This window comes from Balearica regulorum, chromosome 9 (genome assembly GCF_011004875.1).
Source record: "Balearica regulorum gibbericeps isolate bBalReg1 chromosome 9, bBalReg1.pri, whole genome shotgun sequence".
Lineage (NCBI taxonomy): Eukaryota > Metazoa > Chordata > Aves > Gruiformes > Gruidae > Balearica > Balearica regulorum.
This window is the reverse complement of record NC_046192.1, coordinates 10,894,826-10,918,732: the sequence shown is the minus strand read 5'-3', so window position 1 is coordinate 10,918,732 and position 23,907 is coordinate 10,894,826. Positions and strand designations below refer to the sequence as shown.

Here is a 23,907-nt window from a genome sequence, read left to right as displayed (position 1 = left end):
TTTGAGAAAGCCTTCATATTTTGCTCAGTTCCACAGGTGTGCCTTAAGTCCCCTCCATCACACTTCTCAGTCATTAATTATTTTGGGACTGATCTTCAGGAAATACCTCTTATTCTTGTTGGCTTAGCAGCATCACAGTTTCTCTCAGAAAAACTAGATGAAGAACCCATTCAGACAAGGCAGGCAAAGGTACTTTCCCACAATTACAATGCAAGTTAGCAACAACATACTTTAGTGACCACAGAATCAGCTTTTTCTTTAGGACAGACTTCTATGGCTCAAGATCTTTGGCTGAAAATAAACCCCGAGGGCTCAATATATTTTACTGAAGTCATTCATTAAGAATTCAAGGCCTACCCCCATCCTCCATCAAGACATATGCTCAAAGCTTGTTTATTCTTCCTGAAACTACAGAACACCACCCACGTGGGTAGTATTCAGTTTTCAAATAGACACACACACAAAAGAGGAGGTCATTCTCTAAACTGAGGAAGCCTTTGTTTTTCTCTTAAATTGACAGTTACTGTCAATGCATTTGAATTCCCTTAGAAGTCTCTATATCTGCGTTCTTTCCATGAGTGCTCTTCCTAATAATTTGCAGAAAGAAAATTGAAGATCTAATAGCAGCTTCTCCCTACATTCTGTTACTCATCCTCTCACTCCCCCGAAAAATTTAAAGTTCTAGTAGTGGGCAGAAAGAGTCTAATCATACATATCATAGAAAATAGCTATAGCAACTCCCACTTCAAGCAGCAGGATTATCAGCCTTTATGTCTTCAACCTTTCTTTATAAAGATGTAAAGGAAATCTTGAGCAATACAACATTCTTAAGGCACAGAAATTACACATACCTCATGAAGAGGTTTTAGTCTAAAGTCATGAAAAATTAAAACTACATTTTATACATTTAAAAGGGATACACTGCTCAGAATACTTACCTGTATGACTGTTGAAGTGTGCAAAATTAGCAAAATTTGCTGTAGCAGTTGACTGAGGAGGAGCAGCAGCAAAGATATCTGAGCCAAGGTCACTGAGGAGGTCAAATTGTTTCTTTTCTTGTTGCTGCTGTCCTTGAGATCGAACTACAACAGGAGACTATAAACAACATTTCAATTAGCTAATAAAAGCTGATAGTTTACCAAACTGACTTTTGCAAAATACTAGAAAGATAGACTAAGCATATTTCTTTAACAAGCCATTTCGTTCTGAAGTTTAAGATGCTGTATACAGCACAGACTCTCCTCCTATAGTATGAGGAAGACTATTTATGATACTATGGTGGCTTTTAGAACTCTGCAGCAGATTTCCATTGATTAACAGGGCCTAGAAGAATAAAGTAGCAGTATAAACAACTTCAAAATTACGTATTTAAAACTGCAAATACAAGCAATAAAATTTAATTTTACAAGTTGGAAAACAGTTATTCACTGCATTCTGAAAAAGTCTTTAGTATTCAGTATACAGAGAGAAAAATTGGAGAATTTCATGACAAGGCTGCAAGCTGCAAATTTCTACTGTTTGAGTCTTTAGAGGTCCATTCAAGAATTGCCTGTATCCTAAAGGTGAAACAGTTTTTAAAAACTGTGTTCCTCTTCCAAATTCTAAGTACATAGTGTTGTTTTGTTATACAGAACAGCATACAGACACTCCCTGAAAGTCACTTGGTAAGACAGTTACAGAATGCATAGGAAGTAATAATGAACATGCACGCTTTTCATCCACATACTACTAATTTCATGGTTAACAGTATCAGCTATTTTATTGTTTTCAAAAAAACCCCAAACATGAAAATGTATCACATTAGCTTCAAACTTCAGAGATATTTATACAACAGAATGATAATTAAGCTTGTCAATCACCCTGGAAAATTCTGCTTACTGAAAATAACTATTTAAAAGAAAAATCAATTTGGTCAATAGAAACAAACTAAATTTAAAACCTGATCTGTAAACTTCAACCAAAAAAAACATAAAATCATGTTTTTAGTGATCATATTATTAGGTAACAGTTGCTATTGCAAGAATTCTTGTGCCACTAAAAAAGTACTGCTGAAGAGTTCTGTGCCGCGCAGCTCAGTCATTACTCACTTGGCTAGGTGTGCCCTTGTTTAAGTGCAGTGCAGGTGCCGCTTCTCCCAAGAGAGATTTGAGTGGCTTCACCTCAGGTGTGCTGCTTGTACTACTAGCAGAAGACCCTGATATCGATGCATGGACCGATGCCACCACCTTTGCTTGCTCTGGAGGAACATACCTACATTCAAAAAGAACAATGTTTTTTACAAGTTTAATGTGAAAAGTTCTGCTCAACATTCATAAGACTCAAGTGTGAGAACTGGTAGCTTTGCTATTTTAACCACTGACCCTGCAACAAACTCTGTCAGTGGTCTGCAAAACACCATATGGAAATACGCCAAATATTTTTTTAAAAAAAACAGACTAAAATTCCAAGTCATCAATATTTTATAGCACTTATTTAATACAAACCACACATCTTCCACCTCCTAATAAAAGCCCGCAAAACCCTTACTTCACACTGTTGTTGACATCCCCTTATGCCATTTCTGTTCCATCAGTATAAACCACACATTGAGAAACTTCTTTAAGTAGTTTTGTCTTTCTTGCTTCCTGTAGGACCTCCAAATAAAGTACAGAAATCATTTCACTTTAGAGCTGTGCCATCTAGTCCAAAGAGCACACGAGAAGGAAAGCACACAAGAACATGAGGATAACAGTCCATCTTCACTTCTTATCATAGAGGCAATCTTTATAATTGTAAGGCTATCTTACCATCTTTTCTTTTCATATTTTTCCTGTAGAAATTCCTTTACTTTCTGTGGATCCCTGAAGTCTGGAATTGCTGATGATCTATCATCAAATAGGCCTAGCCAAATCTGTTTGCACACCTTATTAAAAAAAACAAACACAACAGATTAATCAGAGAAAATAGATTAATTCAAAACCTATTTAACTTTACAATTGTTAATACATCAAACCATTAAAAATTGTGTGGCTGCACATTTTTTGTTCCAGACTGAGCTACTTTAACAAGTGACTAGTGCACCGTGTACTGGTCTAAATACTTCAAAGTTGAAAGACCATCTGTCACAGCACAGCAAGCAAATCCTAGCATCCAATTTCACCATCAAATATTGCTTTTACAAAATATTTGTAGTATGTAGTCAGGAAGGGCAAAGCACCTGATTTCTACTCATGATCTTTAAGACTCTTCTCCTTCACCTAATTCTATGCATTCCCTTACCTGTACTTCAGGGTTTAAACTGTTTCAACAGATTCCATATGCCATAAGCCCCAGATGGTAGATTTTAAAGGTTCTGAGATTTAGTATTTACACTTATATAAATATATATATAATCAAATCACTATTTGAGTATAGGAACTTTTTTTTTTAAAACAGCCCTTCTTACCATGATGCAGTTTCTATGGTATCATATACATTCAATTAGAGTGAGGGGATGAGAGAGGAGGAAAAGTACTCTTGCTCTGCTTTAATTTTCTAATTGTAGTTGTGAGCAAAAGTTGAACCAACTGCAAAATTCTCAGTATGTTCAACTTCAATTCCTGACCAAAACAAGAATAGTGACTGTCCTCAAAAGTAAACAAGACACAGGAGCTGTCACACTTAAAATGTTTACTTTAAGCACTTAAGACTACTGGGCAAGTAACCTGACCATGCACCCAAACAATATACCAAACATTAGCTACCCTCTAAAACAGACTCCCATTTTACAACTGGTTTCTTCTACAGAAATGAAGGTAAAATCTTTGTTTTTATGATGCACATCCCTTTCTTTCCACACCCTTTCTCAAATAGTTCTGACCATCCCTCTGACAAGCCTGCTACAAACGTTGCCCTCTATCCCTGCAATAGTGTCAGGTTCTCAGCATTGTCCCCATGACCTTCAGAGGAAGCACGTGCTCCCAACAAGCGAAAGCTGCATAAACTGATTGCCCTGAAAGTTGGCAAGTCAAGGTAAAAGCTGTGATGCTTCCACTACATCATCTTCCCCAGAGAGGCACTAACTTACTGGGGGGGGAGGGGGGGGAATGTTTCTTCTTTACCTGGCCAGCTAGCTTCACTAAAATTGTAGCAAATTGGCATCTTTGGGAGCGCTAGTTACCAAATGTGATAAATCTCACAGGTAATTTCAAAGATTGCTCAGGATGAGAGAGATTAGACAGACAGTATAAGTATGTATTTCATACTTGATGTCTCAGTGTTATATAGCCTGCTTGCACATCCAATGCTCCACAGTCCTTATTGTCATTTACTGGATAGAGACAAACAACAACAATGGGAAACAGATCTAATGATCAAAGGATAGCTCTAAATTAGTGATTCAAATACTCATCTAAAAATAAGATCAGTAGTTCCTACTTCAAATAAACTCAGCTATTCAGCATCCGTTCAGCAACTGTACTCCACAAAAGGGTTAAGTTCAATGCACTGATTTGAATTCGCAGATTTAAACAGTCATTATTTGCAATATGGTAGTTGATGAAATGAAATGGAAGGTATTTAATACTTTTTCATACAAAGTTAGAAGATATAAACTTGGGCAAAAAGTCACAAGTCTGGTCTAAAGTAATAGCCAATAGCACTATTTTAATAGTAGCAATCTTTCACATAAGAGCTACTTTTTGCTGACAAAATTTATAAAATCAGAACATTCATGGGTATAGCTTTAAACATCTGCAGTGGACAGTCTGATGTGGGCCAGTAGTAGTATTTCTATACTTAGATTTGTGAGTATAACTGTACCAACTAGTAGTTATACAATTGTTAGGAGGAAGAGAAGTCCTGTTTATGGCTAGTTACAGAACACCTGGCAGCAGGAGCTGGTGGTGGCCAAATCTACACAGTTCTGTTTCACCCCCCTCCCCAACACCCCACCCCAGCTTCAGTATTGGGAGGAACATCAGGAAACACTGAAGAAAAAGTTGTGACTAATTTCAGACAATCAGAAAGACAAGCATTAGAAAAGCCCCTACTTGATCCCACACCTAGCAAAATACCACTCAGGGCTGTACCACGATGATCAGTTTGCATCCAGCCTAAGATGTGCTAATGAATGACAGAGGAGGTTCTCCTCCCCACCTGTATCAGGCCATTAAATTACTCCACCTTCTCCTACCACCTAAAACAAGTCAGATGAAAGAAACACATCACAATTACCATGTCACTAGTACCACTGAAACCTGTCCTGAGATCAACAGTCAAACCACAATCCAGTTTTTTACCTTTCTCCCTCCCAGTTTTCTGCTTCATCATTACCCTGAAGTGCCTAAGCATTCAGGAGGGGAAAAAAAACAACCAAAAATCAGCTCCACATCAAATAGTCTCAAGCCTTCCTGACCACTACAGGCAATTCCTAGGAGAAATAAGGACCCAAGGTCCTTTGTGACTTTAGATCATTTACCAGCTATGCAGCTATTGTAGATAACAGCTCTATGAATATGCAAACAGGTACGAAGGAAGACTGTGCTGTCCAAACTGTGTTGGTTTAAAATGATGCAAGCTTCTGGAAGGTGTCAATTCTTCCATTGCGTTGCAATTTTTGCAAGCCTTCAGAAAGCAAGCTTCCAAAAGCATTTCCTGGAGCAACTAGTTTCTTCTAAATACTTAACACAAAAGCGTAACAACTTAAAAATGCCTTAAAAGTAACTATTAGAACTTAAGCCTGCCAGGCACTCTTTATTGGTTCTGTTACTGGTAGCAGAGAGAACAGTATTACTAGTGGGCAACACACAACCACCAAGCAAAAGAAACAGACTTAGTCACACATGCTTCAGCAAGAAGTTCTCATTTTAACAGGGTTTGACAGCAGTAGCTATACAAACACAGGTTAAAACATTTACTTTACCACACCAGAGATGCAAATTAAATTTCATGTAAGTTTCTTTACCTTAAGAAATTGTACTTTTTCTGAGAACTCTTTGAGCCTTAAATACAGACAAGTCCTTCAGAAAGCCAAATTTTAAAACTTTAATATCACACAAGAAACTATTAAAAGACACAGCTTTATCTATTTCTGTATGAAGTACCACACAATGCTTTGAACATCAGCAGCCGTTCCAGCAGGCATTCAGAACACAATAAAAGGCCTGTTGTCCTCCCTTGTTTGCTGGTGACCTGTATGCTCTTTCTGGCTACATTCTGTTACTATCATCTGACTTGACAGGAATCCACAGTACTGCATTGATTATGCTTCAAGCAAGCCGTAATACACAATTTTCAGCTATCTACAAAATAGAAAATGGCAGTGTGTTGTGCAATACCATTAGAATGAAATCAAAATTAGAAATTAAAATTTAAAAATATTGTCAGTGACAGAACTAGCATCATCATACAATTGTTTTTTTTAAATAGTTATCTTTCCGTAGCCTTAAAACAATTCACTAGCAGTACTGAATCTGGCGCAAAGAAAAGTTTGCTGTGAGAAATGTGAATATTTTTACTGATCAGGCCATCACATTTTTTATTTCAAAGCTATTTAAAAGTTACTGTTATGATAAAGATCAAGGAAATTTATGCCATGCAACTTACTGTTAAGTTATGGTGGGGAACGATCACTCAGTATTTACCTCATTGGTATCCTCATTACTCCCCACTAATCAGAGCTTTTAAATCCAACTATCTGAATTTGACAAGCACATGATATACTAAAAGATTAATGGTAATAAAAAAAATAGTGTAACTGTAGAAAAATCAGAACAGCAACTTTAGTTGTCAATACTTCAACAAGAGCTTCAGCTCCATGCGCTGTCTGGCCTGACACCTGAACAAATTAGCACACAGTTATTCACAGCATGTGCTGGCTCTTGCCCAGCCATTACATGCAGGACATGGGGGAAAAGTGCAAAAAGGCAGTAAAGGGCTTAAATCTGCACCAAACCAAGCTTTAAGAGACTACTCACTCCACTAAACACAGTTTTTTTCTTAGCTTTCCAATATAAACTATTTGAGAAAAAACCAAGGAAGTAATTTTCAGAAGCAGCAAAAATTCAGACTATATGGTTTGAGAAATTTGAAATCTCAAAAAGCACGTATTTCAAAACACCTCTCTACTCAACTATTCCATATATAAATTGGACTTGCAGAGCTGATTCAGAAAATGCTACTTCCCAAGTTTCATGATACATCTCAAGCTCCATTTTATCAGAATTACTCATTCCTTTGCTTTTACATATAATACACGAAGAAACATCCCAATTCAAAGTTACACAACATTACTATTAAGGTACCGGGCCTAAAAATTCTATGGCTTTCTGAAATCCTTCCACATTGCACCATCTTCTTGGGGATGTTCTGGTTCAGCCATTTAATATTAACATTGTTCTTTTTGCAACAGCAGCACAAATAAGCCTCTACTCAAAAGCTTTGTTCATTCACCAAAAGCCTTGCTCTACTCCTTTTGATAACCAAAGCTCTATTAAACAAAACGCTCTGCTTAGAGAAGAGGCTGGCAAGCTGGAGCCAAGAGTAAACATTCAAGTTATGTGGAAGCCCCTAGAAACAGTGGAACATATCCAACAATCCATAATCACTGTCCACTGTCCCTGAAAAGTATAATTAGTTCATGTCCCATTGGTTCACCAATGCAGCAAGAAGAAAAAGAGATAGCATTGAAGACAGAATGGTTAAGCATATGCAGCATTTGAAAAATCTACTTTTGCTGAATGGTTGACAGAAACAAGACTTAAGTTTTGCCTGCCTCTACTACATTGTGGGAGCTGCAAAGTAACAAAACAAATCAAAGTTTTATCTTGTCAGGTAACAATAAGTAGAAACCAAGATTCAGCAGTTATCTTCATGGACTTCAAAAGTTCATGAGAATCCTTTTACAACTGGTTTGTTGTAACAGTACTGCTCTCTGCCAACAAGGTCCAATCCTGCAAGGGATGTCATTAGACATTTGGCAACTGGATATTGGGAAGTTCATAATTAGATTATTAAGTACAGCATGAAGCAAAAAAGGGAAAGAGAATCACAACCAGCTTCAACCTACTCACCCTGACCTAAATAAAAACCCAGGAGGTAGCAAGGCAGAAACTGTGAGTTGCCATAACTTAAATATATCTTTGAAAGTAGAAATTGGGCCAAGTGCATATTGTATGTTATAATAAAGTCTTTACCTATATTTCTCTTCATACCATTGGTTTCCCTGAATCTGCACCCAACAGCTATTCTATCTGAGGGAAAAAGCTTTTGGTTTTGCTTCTAGTTTTGTTGTCATGTTTCAGGGGTTTTTTTGTGTGTGCTTTTACAGAGTTGGGAAGATAGGGAAGGAAAGGCACACAGAAAAACTGCTAATAAAGAAGAAAACTCAGCAGTATCCATCAAATTTTGCAGAAAGCCTGAAACAATCTGAGATTTCAGTTATTTCTATTCCAGTGCTACATATTTCAACTACCAAACAACACTTCACCAAGTTGTAACTATTTCACTGATACAGATCTCCAGTGTGTGTGGGAAGGCGGATATGGGAGAGACAAAGGCCTTCTGCTTACACAACACAGTCAGCCACCACATTTTAGAAACTCCTGGTAGCATAGTTATGCTAGTTAGGAATAATAAAAATTCAGTTAGGCCAGCAAAAGTAAGTTTTTGCCCATGAAGCTGCCTTCCCTTGTATGCAGTGAAGGCAGCACAGCAAGGAAAAACTACAGTAGGACAAGTACTTCTGCTGGTAGAAGCTGCACTTTAACTAGAAAAAACACACTACTAGACCTACAGCAATACAGCACTTCTTGTTTAGACCCAGACATACCACCACATAGGAAGATTACATGTCAGTCTAGTTTAAAAAGCTCTAATGAGATATTACCTTTCAGTAGTCTGGTAAAAGCCAAATTAAATTTCTTCTTCTCCCCCTCCTCCCTGATAAAATATCGCCAGTTATGCACTAAATGCAATGCTGACAGTGCAAAGAACTACAGATTACCACACAACAAAAATATGTTCCAAAACATAACACTCACCACAGGAAGAAAGATTTGGAAACAGTTCCCTTATGTAAGCAAGTTATAGCTTTGTTTAGTAATTCAGCACTTCTGATGTCAATATTATTCATTAATCTCTGTAGGTTAAAAGAATTTTATACTGCCAGTATACTGATTTCAAAGCCAGTTTGGGTCCAGAAGCTATAGCTGCTTTCACAAGCACAGAGTTCAAGCTAGTAAATCCTGCTAACAAAGACACTGTTCCATACACAATCAGCTCATGTACCTCTATATCATATTAGCCGAACCAGGGATGTACTACAAGGACACCTAACTGCACAGCTCATGCTGTCAGGACTCATCAGCTCCAGCTTAGTACTGCTCTTTCCACTCCAGGGTTTCTAGGCCACATTCCATAGGAAAGGAGATTCTAGGAAAGCATTTTGGTCAGGTCAAACACCAGTCCTGAATCAGCCCCATACTGCTGCTAGTCCTGCAATTGTAGGTTCTGCTGGAACCTAGCATGCAGGAAACCAGTAAGAAACACTTCCACAGGTGCTATCAAGAGGCAGGAAGACTGGCACAAAACGAAAATTAAGCACAGATAAGCTAATCCCAAGCAGTTGAGCATACCCACATAGCATTCTACTCATTAGCTCAGGTAAACGTGATCTTTGCCCTTAGATGAACACAGATTTTTCCAAATACAAGACCATCCAATTAATTTTCTTCTACCATATGCATATTAGAATAGGCTATTTGGAAAGTATATGGCACTTTTAAAAAAATGTAGTAGAAAAATTGACTATGTAACTGGTTTGCCTTATAATACTTTTTTTCGGCTTCAGGGGAAAGCTTCTGAATAAATATTCACAGCTATAATGGCCACATGAGATGAGTACCACCTCCACTTTCAGCAGGCAGTTCATATTCTACTATCATTGCACTAGTGAATCAGAGGCCTAATCAGTGTTAAGCATCATTTGATTATGAGTATTCAAACAGAATCATCTCTATACCACTCTCTCCTCATTATTCTTAACATGAAAATACAGTGTGAAAATACCTCACACTGCTCTTCATGAAGAGAACGAGGAGGGGGAAAATCCTACCCAGTGAGTCAGAACTGCCTTTACCCTCAAAAAAGGCTTAGAAGGCACTTGAGGAGTATCAGCTTGAAGATGTCTCTATGCTTGTTGCAAAAGTGAGCTAATCCCAACATTAGCAAAACCAGTCTGGACATCTGTTTATACCTGCAGATGAGCAAGTAACACCAAAATACAGATGTCTTCTAATACAGTAAAAAGATGTAAATCTGTATTTGAAGCAGTAAACACTCATGCAAAAAAAAGTTCAAGTTTCCTGTGCCAGAAAGTCATTGCTTGGAGGTATATATACAGGGAAGGAGATGGTGTCACACCTGAAGAGAAGCTGCTCTAAATAATCTTCTCCCAAAGCAGCTGCTTTCTGGCAGCCTTTTAGTAACTGAATGTTTTACCCACACGTGCCACAAAGATGGCGATTTGTGACAACTGGGGAAAAATTACTATTGCAGAGATTAGGAATTTTTTTTTTTTAAAGAGAATTTCAACCTCTGACAATATGTTGACCTTAAAAATACTCTTTGAAGGACAGTGGAAAACTACTTCCTCTAAGAACAATTCAGCACCTTAATAATTACCTTATGTCAGGGAAGCTTTCTTGCTATTTCCCTTTCTATTCAGAACAAGTTCCCTATTGTATACCATGATCTACTCATCTGGAAGCAAAAAAGCTTACCACAGAGGCCTTGGCCACATTGGAAAAAGACTGGGAGGACAAAGTAGGAATGAAAATATTTTACAAGCTACAGAAAGATGGAAGTTAAACATACTTGATTGCAAAAAGTTGAATGTGTGTATATACACACAGAACTAAAACAAGTGAATGTTGCAACATCTAAACCATTCAGTGACTGTACTTTGTTTCACATATCCACATTCTAAAATGTTGGACAGTTCCATGCTCAAAAAATTTTATTCTAGAAAATTTCATTTCTTAATATATACACAAGAGCCACCTATGCTGAAGAGCAAAGAAGGTTTTTTTGTGAGGTCAGATGAACTTCATCTGCCCAATACTTTATCTCATCTGCAGGTGAGTATTCCAAAGTCCAATACCGACAAGAGAAAGCAAAATGTTTATTTAACTACTGCAACATACAGCATGACAAAGTGAAAACATGTTTAATTAAGTTTTAAACTTCTAGCAGTGTTTAAAACAACATCACTTCAGTATTTGAGCATCTGTTAAATCTACCATCTGCAATTATCTCTTCAGTGTTACTTTAGAATGAAGGCAATGCACTGCCATCCAACAACCCAAAAATAAACTCAGGAGAACATCTTCATTTATGAGGTAGCTCATTTAAATCATTGCAATACTTAAAGGAATAACTACTACAAACCCAAAGACACCTGCTTTTGAAACACAGTATAGCATTCCAGAGATCTGTGAACTTTTTATGTCCATAACAAATTATGTATCAACTAAATCATTATGATTGGCAGACGAGTCAGGTCTATAATGAGAAGGACAACTATGCTAATCAACTGAGTAGGGATCATGTAGAGTTTCAGATCAGTGAAAAATGAAACTGGTAGCATTCAAGCCGTTGCAGATTCAGTAAAATGAAATTAAAACAGATGCAGGGAGAGAGGGACATGCACACGTTTTCCTTTACACTTGTGAAGCTTAAAGCAAAGCTAGCATTTACAGTCTTATGGAGACTCCAACGTACTATATCTGATGAAAGATTCTTTATTATTCTCCCTATGCAAAAGTCAGCAATAAGTATACACATATATACATACATGTATCTACATATATACACAATGTTATACAGCTTTAGCATGCCAAAACAATTCAAAAAAGCCCCAAAAACTAGTCAAAGCCATTAAGAGTATTTTATAATGTCTGGCAGATTTTGGACTTTGTTCCAGGTCTGTCTAGAGGAATCATTCACAAACAGTCATTCTGACAAATAACACATTTACCAAGACAGAAAAAGAAATTGCTACTTCTATTTTCATTCTTCAACCTGACACTTATGAACGGGCCAAGTTTGAGAAAGTTAAGTATCAGCATTTTAGCTAATGATGGGATTTATCCTCACAAAGCCCCACAAAAACATGTTGATAAGACACTGTAGCCTACAATCAATAGTTCTACTAAAACAGAATACAGATCCAATCAAAGTGAAATAGAACTTTTTTCTAATTCAGAACAGAAGTAAAAGCTGCCTCTAAAGTCCTCAATGCTACAATATGGTGTTAAAATACAAATTTCATCCTCAAATCGAAGACAGCAATAGCGACATCCAGGGTTTACATGCTCCATGTGTCCCCACAGAGCCAATCCAACATTTACCTCAGATTTAGTTTTCCTCTATTGAAAAGAAGAAAAAGGCAGTATACCAGAACTTTTTGTCTTCAAAGCTGCCCCAAGCCACTCTAAACATATAGACACTTATTAGATAACAAACCTTAGAGGAAAAAATTCTCCCTTTTCTTCCTCTCTTCAAGAGCCTTCAACACTGATACACTTTCATTAAAAAAAGAGGCTAGTGAAACTACTAGAAGACTTTCTGACACCTACTCTGAATACAGCTACAAGCAACAACTTAATTTCTGTCACAGTATGCTCTTTCAGGAAACACTGCTGCAGTCAGTCTCAAGGTCTGGACTTGCAGAAAAAAACAAAGACAGATGCATATTGCCTTACGCAAAAGGCAAAAGAAAACCTAATTCAGAAACACTGCTCATGTGAATCTAGATTGCCTGGGTTGGGCAATAACACGTAACATTATGACGATCAGCTACTTAAGTGAAATGAGCTCTTTAGAAGCACCACTTCAAATGATGTTGGCTTCAAAAGACTTCTGTCTACTTTTTGCTACAAAAAAAAAATTAAGTTTTCCTTAAGTAGTGTTCTAAAGTTTTAATATTAAAAGTGCCAAAATCACTTGATAGTCTCCCAATAATACTTACTTCATTTCCATGTTTCTGCAGAAATTCTATTTCCTGTTGTGTGAAAGTAGTCATTGAAATGGACTTCACTCTGTGGGGTGGATTCAAGCCCCGTCTAAAAGAAGAAGCAAGAAGTATTTAATCAGTAATCAGGAAATCTGTCATCATACAATCATTTTAGCATTACCACCAGAAGTCAGCCAATTTTAAACTCAGGAGCCATCGTTAAAATGCACTCATTTTGGTACTGCCTACAACTTAAGGCTGTGTAAACTCATCTCAAAATAATATTCAGCATGCAAAAAATCAAATAATTGAGCTTTAGGGGAGACCAATGTTTAGAACTGCACATGGAAACTCACTCTGATCCTTTCCATGGAAATTTATGAAAACATAATTAGACTTTTTTTAAATCCTAAAATGCTTCCCCAAACTTGTTCATCCTTGCCTTTACCCTTTCTCTCTCAATTTTGGGCCCCTCTGTTGTAGCTTGCTTTCCCTCCAACTCCTCACTCCAACCTATTTTTATTACAACTTCTACCCAACAACTAGATTTCTTCAAGCTAAACACCCAAGTTCAGAATCTTTTTTGCTTGCTTTAACCTACACTTCCTGTTTTCCCAGCATCTTTTTTCTAGTTTACTTTTTGCCCCTCCATCCACAGGTCTATTGCATTCCTCCTCCTGAACACTGCATGAGTAACAGCAACAAAAGCAAAAAGAAAATGCATTTATTGTGCTCTCAAATGAGAGATACCATTACTAATGCAATAACCCAAAACTTCAGCAGCTCTGCCTTAAGTAGAGATTGGCACCATTCTCACATCCACACCACAGACTGCTACAGCAGGGCTAACAGAAACCCAAGTCACCTGTGCTGCCAAAGCCTGACATTGTCAAACCCAGTTCAGTCAAAACCTGCAAGCAGAGAGAAAAACCCTGCTGAGCAACAGTGCCAGTACAAGAAAAAGCTTGCTTTCTTTAAATACATGCTAACTACTGTTTTTGCCCACAAATACTTACAATTAAAATCAAGCCGTGTTTTGCTCAATGGAAACAAGAACATTGCATCCCACATATGCCAAACAGTGGAGATGCTAACTCGGACAATACAATGGGGTTAGTTTAACACTCAAGTTAATCAGGCTTGGATTTTTGGAATACCATCTTAAAAAAAAATATACATTAACTATGAGATATCAAAGAATATAAAATTTTGTTGTTATGGGTATTGGAAGAAAGTTTCCTGAAAGGAAATTGGGGTAAACTTTCCAGGAATGTAATACAGGGCTAACAAATTGCTGGCAAATCAACTGATGAGTTAGCTCTATTGCTTGTATTTGTTACTTTGCTTTAATTACAAATTTGGTTCAGATTGCTTTTAGGAATAAAAAAAAAAATCACTGACATCCCATTTAAGACGACTAGTAATGATTATTCCAAGAACGCTAACTATAAATTGTTATCCATCAAAACAAATGACAAAAATCTGATGCTCCAAATACTAACACTTTCTATTCAACTTTTAAAGAATATTTTTAGCACTTTGAGTTTCTAAGTATAGTGGGGGAAAAAATTGTTGTGCATTTAGCTTGCAAATTCACCCTGACATGTAAACCTGTAAGAAGACAATGCTGATCCTGTGTTAAAAAAATTTCCACATTTTTAGTTAAAAGTTGGATACTGATTAGAACACTAGGCAGTAACATTTTAGCTTAAGTTTCATTAAAAAAAAAGATTTAAGACACTCAACGTTTGAAACACTTGAATAAAAATAAACAATTGTATTTTCCCAAGAAATGCAGTGAACTTAAGAGTACTTTAAAAACAGAAGTCATGTACAAGCCTATTGGTATACGAGAATTAGTTTTATAGAATGCTATTTGCTTAAGCAAATTTTTCAAGCCTGAGCATCTAAAATTAGACTCCGTGGTTCAACGCCTTGACAAGAAGGCAGAAGTTTTAAGGTTAGCGAGAGAGGTTTCAAGGTAGTTTACTGAACTCAGCCATCAGCAAACTGATTTCCTGTCTCAAAATGTTTACATTCCATGGTAAATTGAAGTTACCAATTTAACATCTTTCATCTAGCTGTAAATCAAATCCACACCTACATCACAAACAAAACTCATTAAAATACTGCATTATTATCTAAGATTTTTTTTTTACTAAATACTCATGTTAAGATGATGCAACTTCAGAAAGTCTGTAACAGTTCTACACAGTTAAAATTGATTGTTTCAGAGCTAGTGCTAGTATCAGGTTTGGTTGTTTGGTTTGGGTTTTTTTAAACACCTTCTTGGTCCATGCCTGTAAATAATTACATTTCACTAAGGGACACTGTGGAATCACATATTAAGTGACAGCATAGAAACAAAGTTGGCATCCACCCGGCTTTTCACAAAAAAATACTCCATCAAATATTATATGACAATCACTGTCCCTTGCTTTTACAGTAAGGATAAAAGTGGTTCTGTCTACCTTAGTCTGTTCAATTTACCCTCCTCGTATTAATAAAGAAAGATGGCACAGTTAGATACTTGTAAACTATTTAATGACTATTTGAAAAGCTAGAGTTATTCACTGACACATTCACATGTTTTTCAGCACAGGTAGTATCTAAACTTTCACACTATCTTCTGTTGGAAACTGATTTTTACAATAAGTATAGTTAAAGTGCTATATTGTACCTGTGCTTGCAATGTAAAGTCACTGCACAAGTTATTTAAGCAGTACCTACTCCCCACTGATCTACTAGGGCTCTTCAAAGCATTTACATCGGCAAACACGTATCTTCAGTTCTGTTAAGTAGCAATACTAAATGTACTTAAAGCATAGATAAGATTTTGTTTAGCCTAACTAGAGACTTCCTACATGCCTCTCTCTCTCCAGTGAGGACTGCTCTAGAGTCTTAAGGTTCAGGTTATAAAGTTCCCCAATTTACACATTATATCCATGATGTGGGATAAGGTGAATTCTCACTTCTTTTACACCCTCCTGCTAAAGGAGGAAGACATGCCCCACTCCTACAGGTCAGATCACAACACAGAAGTGTCAGATGTCTTGCATGATGAAGGAGAGCACGTCACCACGTTGGTGGTCCAGGAAGACCGGAAATCCTGAACATAACTTTAGTAGCCATAAATGCAAAGTTAACTATCAAGCTGCAGAACTACACATACAGGTAATTTTTATGTTTATTTAACACGGCAAGGGGTGGAGGGAAGCCTATGAAAAGCCACCTCTTATGCTAAAGCAATGTAAGAAGTCAGACTGGAACAAGGAATTCAAGACAAATGCTGCATTATACAGCATACAAACACAACCCAAAACACATGCATTATGTTCCTTAGATAAATTACTTTGATTCTACCATTAGAACAGCTAAAACCCTGGGGTTTTTATGATTTCTAACTAGCATGAGCCACTTTCAATAACATTATACCCATGAACTAACTAGAATCTCCCTAAAACAAAGCAGTTGCAAGATTTATGAAGCAGAACTCAAGAACCAAGCCTAAGTACTAAAGCTACTCTTACTTCAAAATCCTAAGTTACTTTATACCCTTCCTTACCTACAGAGATTACTCGATGACCCAAATGATTCACAAACTACTCATCTACATATGGGGGAAGCTTACTGGTAGACAGCCAAGTACAATTATCCCTTATGAGGAATTAAGAAATCTTTTAGGAAAAAAATTTTATCTACCACTTGCTTTGTTTCTTTCCATGCATTTGACAAGTGCTTTGCACAGTTCTAATGCTTTACAGTATTCCCTATTTAACAGGGGACAAAATGGATTATAGTCCCTTAGTCCAAATTAATAATGCCTAAATTTAAATAGACCCTGAACAAATATTTGCAACCCACACCCATGCTGCAGTACCACTTACTCCTTTTTCTACTACAGACTTCCTGAGGAAGACAGCAACCAACTGCTACCTCAGCACTTAATCCAGATCACAGCTATCTCTGAGAGGCCCTTGGGAAAGATGACCAAGTAAGACTATTCTGCCATCTGCACTTACCTGGCACACCATAGCTAGAACATCCCACACAGATCCCACTCATCACTGCCAACTTCACGTTCAGCAATGGTTATTTCTGTGGAACAGCACTGTGACCAGAACCTCCAGCTACGAGGCTATCCTCCACTGACTCTCCATTGAATCAGTCCAGGCTTCTGGTGACACAGTCTGTCATAGGCGCAGCTACAGAGAACACGAGCATAACATGAGATCTCTGTTCTTCAAAGAGCTTTGTTAAAACTGACGCTCTCGCAAACAAAGGAAGCTTTAAGGCCACTGACACAAGATTCTGAAGTCTGGCAATTGAAACATTAACCATTCAAAACACTGTCAACGAGCACTGAATATTTGTTACTAACATAATTTAGTACAAATTATGGTTGAACTTGTGATTGTTGGCAGAGCAGCCATTCCTGCACTCAAACAAATGTCAGCAGAGTTGTCTGCAAAGGCCAGGGCTGGGAGGGGAAAAAAAACCCCACCCATACTTCATAGAGTGGGCTCTGCTGGAAGAGGGTCACTTCCATGGGCGGAATGGTGGGCAGAGAACTACTCAACACCACTAGTGTCCCCCTGTATCAGATTCTTACATGATCTCAAGTCTGCGCCAACAAAATCTGATCTCCTAAGAAGCAGGAAGTTAATAAGGCAAGTCAAATGCCACGCTATCAGAGCGCCCTACATCCCCAGGTGTCTGGAAAACAAGCTTTAGAAAACCCAATGTCACAGCATTCCTTATTATTTCTACGCTACTGTTATTAGTAAAAGAGAATATAAGCAGTACTGGCCATTCCTGATACTTGTAGACCTCCCTGGAGACCCTCCACCATCTCACAAGCTCATTTATTTTTAACAGCAAAAGGCTGTCACACACACATTTAGAAGCACAGTCAAGGTTAATATAACTTTTTTTCTTAAAAAAATGAACATCCTTTCTGAACTGCATAGTATTCACTGTAGTATTGACATTTCCTTTGCTCTCCAGTCATGACACTGAAAACAAGAAATATAGTAATACAGGAAATACCCTTAAAAATATATATACATACACATATATATATATAACACAGAGCCATTTTCCAAACACACTCCAAAGGAAAAAAAAATGACTGGTAAGTCATACCAGCACAGTCAGAATCACCTTCACTCTAACACTGTTTATTTAGACCGTTTTAATTTCTCCACAACTTCATCTGGGGAAAGGGACAATAATTCACCACCATTGCACAACATTTATTTTTTAGTTTGTTACTAGTATCTGCCATCAAATAGTCCAATCTGGCTGACAGGGAAGTCCCTTACCCAGGAAAATTTAGATTTAAAATTTCAACTAAGAATATAAGCAGCCAAAAGAAGGCCACACGATCCAATAATTGTAAGAAACAGCATAAAAGGGCTTTAGTATTCCCTGCAGTAACCATACGTTCTAAACATTCTTTGTTGCTCCTTCCTGACACAAGCCAGAAATGCAAACATCTGAACAAGATACTTCCTCATCAGTAAGTTGGAAGGGAGGGAATAAAGAGGGCAGTAGTGAGGGAAAGGGTAGGAGTGCCCTAATTATCACATCAGCAGATAATTTAAAATAAGTCAAGATTAAATTAAAATTTTCTATAGTACAAAACTTGTGGAAGTGGACTTGTAGTCAAACAGGAATATTTTCCATTCCTGATTTTAAAAACACGGGGTTTTTATCAAAGTTAGGAGCAGGCTAACCAGGAGTGGTACAGAACTGCTTGGAAGCAAAGATATGCACAGAGAGCTGAGAAGCAAGGCAGAGAGGCATTTGATAAGACAAGGGGAAGGATGTCACTGTCAGCAGGACACATGGTACCATCCAGAAACACAATAGACAGTTACCAACATAATCCTTTGAACCAAAGGACTTCTGTCAAACCAAAAGAATCTCTCTGCCAGCATTTCCTGAGATACAATTTTGCTATGAAGAGAAGTCTTCTGGTTTTGTATTACTGTAATACCTGACCTGAGAAGACTGCTCCTCTAGAGTATCTCCTCCCACTCTTGGGGAGGAAGTGATTGTGTGTATATTTCTACATATATTCTTGTCCAACACCAAAAAGTTGAATTAGGCACAGCTTGTATGATGCTAGCATGTTTTTTTCCCCCCACATGAAGAGAATTTAAACAGAGGGGACAAGCAGAAGTACTTTAAGAGGAAGCCACTACCCACACCACCATGCGTGAACTTTCTCCTGCATGCAACATTTTGCACAGCTAAACTTTTGCTCTGGTAAACCAAATCTCATGAGAAAACTTAAAACCTAGGTATTACAGAAAAGCACCTCCTCTATGTTATTCATACTTTTAACTTTACAAGACTCACCTTCAGCATTAAAGTCAGAAACAGATCCTTTTAGCAAGTCACTAGTTCTCTTACCTTTTTTACTCATACTTGAACAAGTTAGATATACTTTTTTTTAAAAAAAGTTAAGAAAATGGTAGATTTTTAAAGCTAAACCTACTAATAAATAGCATTGCTTTCTTTCTACACATATAATCATTAATAGAAATTCATAATGGATCCAGAATGAAGGGTTTGGGTTTGAACAGACTGTCCTTGCCAGGACAATGAATAAACAATTCAGAAAACTTGCAAAAAACCAAGTTAGACTTCCAATTTTAAAAATTTAGAGTTAACTGTATCTAGAACAACATGCCTGTGTAAGAGTATACCAATGTTAGCAACCACTTTTAATTAATTGAGCAACCTTTCTGAAGGAGACTTGCCAATGTACTAGTATTTTAATCTTGCATTGGGCACTTCATACTTGAAAAAACTGGTCTATGCAACTCCAAGAATACTTCCTGTACCAGATTAGAAAAGTTAAAAGAAGCAGCAATACAAGTCATTCACACAGCATACAAACAAGATGAAGTAATAAGATTATTAAGGCCTTACAGTAAAGCAAGTATTATAAGGTAGAATGCAAGCGGCCATTAAGAACTACAGAAGCAGCAGTACTTTTACACTTATTTGCCATTATGTGGTTTCTTCCCAAGTAATTTCCCTCCACTGTGGAATTCTACAGTGAAAAGCATTTGGAAATAAACAAGCTGTATGAAGGACTATTCTGACAGAAGCATTAAAAGTAACAGTTTCTAGTTATAAAACAGACATGACCTATCTCTACACTAAGTCTCATCACTAACAGAAATATCCCACTGGCCAGGTTCTAAGGTGTTAACCAACACATACAATCTTGCAAACACAATTTATGAAAGCATTTCCAAGTCAACATGAAAGAATGAGCCCAAATTTATCTCAGAAGAAAGCTTTAAGTCCTCTTAACAGTCCTTTACTCCAGCTTTAAGCGTAGGTGTTACTAGCTGTAACAACTAAAAGTGTTGTTTGTGGTTTCTTTTTTCTAGCAACACAAAAAACACTGCATATTTAGAATGAAAGAGCTATTTGCATTTTATTAGAATACCAATACATTAACAACTGTTCTTTAGAAAAAGTCTTCCTCCTTAAGCACATTAACATCCAAATGATGGCCAATTTAACAGCAAGTGACAGCTGTCCCCTGCTTACTAGCTGTCTCACTGCATGTACATCCTTTTTGGTTACTGTAAATTGGACTTTGGACTTTAGTAGTCCATACCTCCCAGCCAACAGATAAAATGAGCAACTCCTACTGAACTCATGCTAAACATCTCAGCAGCACTCAAGATATATTTGTCTATTAAGGTCAAGAAGCCTAAAAAAATAAAGGAAAATATTCTTGTGGAGCAGTTTTATCATGCTGTCAGTTTAACCAGTAAGAACATGTGCAACCATTAAATAAGCTCTGTGCAGTAGCTTAAAATAGTTTCACATGCCAGCACAAATAACAGTTTGCTAACAGAGCAAACAATAGCCAGAGCTGGCTGATTAAGTTGCATGTATGTGTCAAAAACTAGAGTCTCTTTTCAGTTCCACAACCTGAATGTATTTTCTGTATTTGTGTCAAGCCTGTTCAAAAGTCTACACAAAGTAGAAGTAAGAAGGGGGAAAAAAACCAAGACCAATTAGCCATCTAGCAATATAAAAGGCAGCTTGTTCCATGTAAATTCAGCACAGAACTAACATGTTTGCTTTGTTTTGAATCTCAATATAATTACCAACTTCGTTCTAAAACACCACACCTTACTTGGAAGGCCTGTGTGGGGTACTTAGTCCTTCTTACTAAAGGGACAGAAATTAGTTCATGCTCCTGAATGGCTTTTATGAACTCAAACCCTTACTAACACAAATCTGTACCCTTTCACATACTATACTTTGGCCACTCTTTGAATCTGCTCCATTCCATAGAATGCCATAGAAACATGAGCAAGCAAGCAGATTTAGCTACAGAAATAGTAACACTGAAGAAAGTAGGGGTTTTTTTCCCCAAGTTATGTGTATGTAACTGAAATTCAGAACTGTGTGATCTCAACTCTTCATTTCAGACACATGATCTTGGAGGAGGAAGGGTGGAAAAGGGAGGAGGAGTAGGGGGGGAGGCCCATGCAGGAATGAGGAACAGGAAAAATGCAATCCACTTTATCAGAGCCAATCCCTTTCTAAGGTTTATATACATAGTTTGTATGAAGTAATAGATGTAAGACAGAACCTTCTACTACTTTTCTGACCAAGTATATTAAACTATTAAGGCCAGAGTTTACCCTCCAAGCTAGAGTTTAGAAAGTTGTCTTACAAACTACTACCAAGCATAATTTGATACACAAAAGGCTAGGCTGGTGATGTGATTTAACAATAAATAAGATTTATAAACGTTAAACCCAGGGTTCACCACAGGATTAGTCTCCTCAAGTCTTCAAGACTGTCACGAGAGTGAACTTTCAGCCACGTGCCCCTTCTCTTCCCAAAAGTGTTCTCCAAACGCTCGTTTCATTAACTACACCTCCAAACATCGCCAGGGTGGTGGTGCTCCCCCTTCACGTGCGTGCCGAGGGCAAACGCCCGCACTCCTACGTGCGGGACACCTCCCCAGGGGCGGCTACAGGATGAACACCGGCCTGCCGCGCTCCCAGCCCCGCACGCACACACACACACACACACCCGGCCAGCAGCCGCCATCTCCCGGACCGGGGGCTCCGACGGGGACTTTTAGCCAATGCCCCCGGGAAAGCCCCCCCCCCGCCCCCCTCCGACGTGGCTGAGCCGGCAGCCCGGCGCTGCCGTGCGGCAGGGAGGAAGGGCAAAGCCGGGGGGGGGAACGGCGGGCGCAGCGAGACCGAAGGCGAGGCGCTACACCCCGCGTAGCGGCTCGCTTCGGTGCCGCCGCCCGGGCAGACGCGTCTCCCGGCGACGAAGCGGGCCCAGAGGCCGGCCAGGGGCGGAGGTCACCCCGCCGGCACCGGGGCCGCCCTCCCCCTCCCGGGCCGGCTGGAGGGATGGAGCCGAAGGGTTCCCCCCGCCCGCACTCACAGGATGCCGGAGCAGGAGGTGCACACGAAGCTGCCCACCGTCATGTCGGTGTAGGTGGGGCCGCGCTGGTCGCAGTCGAAGCACTTGCGGTTGGGCGGGAGGCTGCTCATCTCCCGCAGCAGCTTCAGGTGCTTCTCCTCCTGCTTCCGCTTGGCGCTCGCGGCCATGGCCCCGCCGGCGAGGGGACGGCACGGCACGGCGCCGGGCCCCGCTCACACCCCGACGGCGGCGGCGCTCCGGGGCCCGGCCGGCGGGAGAGGGGGCCGGGGCGGGGAGGGGGGGGAAAGGAACGGGAGGAAGGGGCGGGGAGGACAACCGGCGCCCGCCGATAAGCCGGGGCGGAAGCGCGGTGGCCGCTTACGCCGGCCGGCGGCACCGCGAGAGAGGGCGGGCGGGAGGGGGGGGGGCAGACCGAGGGCCGCGGCGCGGAGGAGGCCGGCGGCGGCGCCAGGCCCCGGGCGGCTGAATGACGAGCCCGGGCGGAACCTGCGCGACACCTTTATGAGATCAGAGAAGGAGATGGCGGCGGCGGAGCGGCGGAGCCGAACGCGCTCGCCGGCGCCAGCGCCCCCTGTCGCGCGGGAGGACTCACTCCCCTCCCGCCGCGACCCGGGCCCGAGGGAGGCGCCGCCGCCGCCGGGGCCGTGTCACCTGGCGTGACCCGTCGGACGGGGGTCTCGCTCCGCGGAGCGCGGGGGCGTGCGACCCTGCTGAGGGCGCCGCGGGGGCGGGGACGGGGGCAGTCCTGTAGAGAATCGCAATGGGAAAATCTCAATAAAGAGTACGGTTCGCCTTTTCTGGGGGAGTGGGTCGCCCCCTCCCGCGGTGTGCTCCGGGCGGGCTGTTCCGCGACACCCCCGGAGGCAGCCTCTCCCCGCTCCGGGTGAGGGCGAAGCTCCCCACAGCCCCCCTCCCAGCCCCAGGCGGGGAGGGCGGGCTCAGGCCGGCTGCGGAGGGGAGCGGGGTGAAGCTGCGAGCACCGACCTGGCCCCCGCCCCGACACTCCCCGCGGCCCTCAGCGTTGTCCCCGTCCCCCCAAAGTCTGCAGATTCAGTCAGGGCAGGGGCTGAGGCGACGTGGTGCCGTAGGAGGCTCAACAAAGCCGCGCCAAACCTCCCCAGCTGGCAGCAGTACGTCAGGGAGGGTCCCTGCGGCCTGCGCTGCGACTCCCGGGGGACGGACTGGTCCCCGCGGGGCTTCGCAGGGGTTCCGAGGGCACCGTCAGTGCCGTTTTCTCCAGGCAGTGGGATTTCTGAGGAGAACATTGCTAGGGACCCCTTCTCTTTTTTGTTAGGGAGATGAAAAGGGCCCAGTTTCCCCTTGGGAATTTGGGTGTCGGTGCCCGACTGGACACTTTCCTCATCAAAGGAGAGGAAACAGAGCCGGCAGTCACGTATAGCTGCTGATATCCTTGAGGAACCCTTGCCTCTGGCTTGGACTCAAATCTGCCGCTGATCTACAAAGTACGTGTTTGTTCCTTA

General features: G+C 40.2%; 1 protein-coding gene across 4 annotated transcripts in view; it reads right to left on the bottom strand.

The window, feature by feature from the left end:
* The window catches only part of AGFG1 (ArfGAP with FG repeats 1), a 38,112-nt gene extending 15,164 nt beyond the window's left edge, over positions 1 to 22,948 (bottom strand). The window contains exons 1-5 of one of the 4 annotated variants that reach the window (XM_075761061.1): positions 22,427 to 22,948; positions 12,989 to 13,082; positions 2,787 to 2,902; positions 2,088 to 2,250; positions 939 to 1,095 (exon numbers count right to left, since the gene is read on the bottom strand). In XM_075761061.1, the coding sequence (XP_075617176.1) occupies positions 939 to 1,095; positions 2,088 to 2,250; positions 2,787 to 2,902; positions 12,989 to 13,082; positions 22,427 to 22,593 (697 nt within the window). In that variant the 5' untranslated portion in view covers positions 22,594 to 22,948. The remainder of the gene's footprint in view (positions 1 to 938; positions 1,096 to 2,087; positions 2,251 to 2,786; positions 2,903 to 12,988; positions 13,083 to 22,426) is intronic. The other 3 variants (XM_075761059.1, XM_075761058.1, XM_075761060.1) reach the window with 3 other exon arrangements.
* Positions 22,949 to 23,907: the final 959 nt, after the last annotated feature.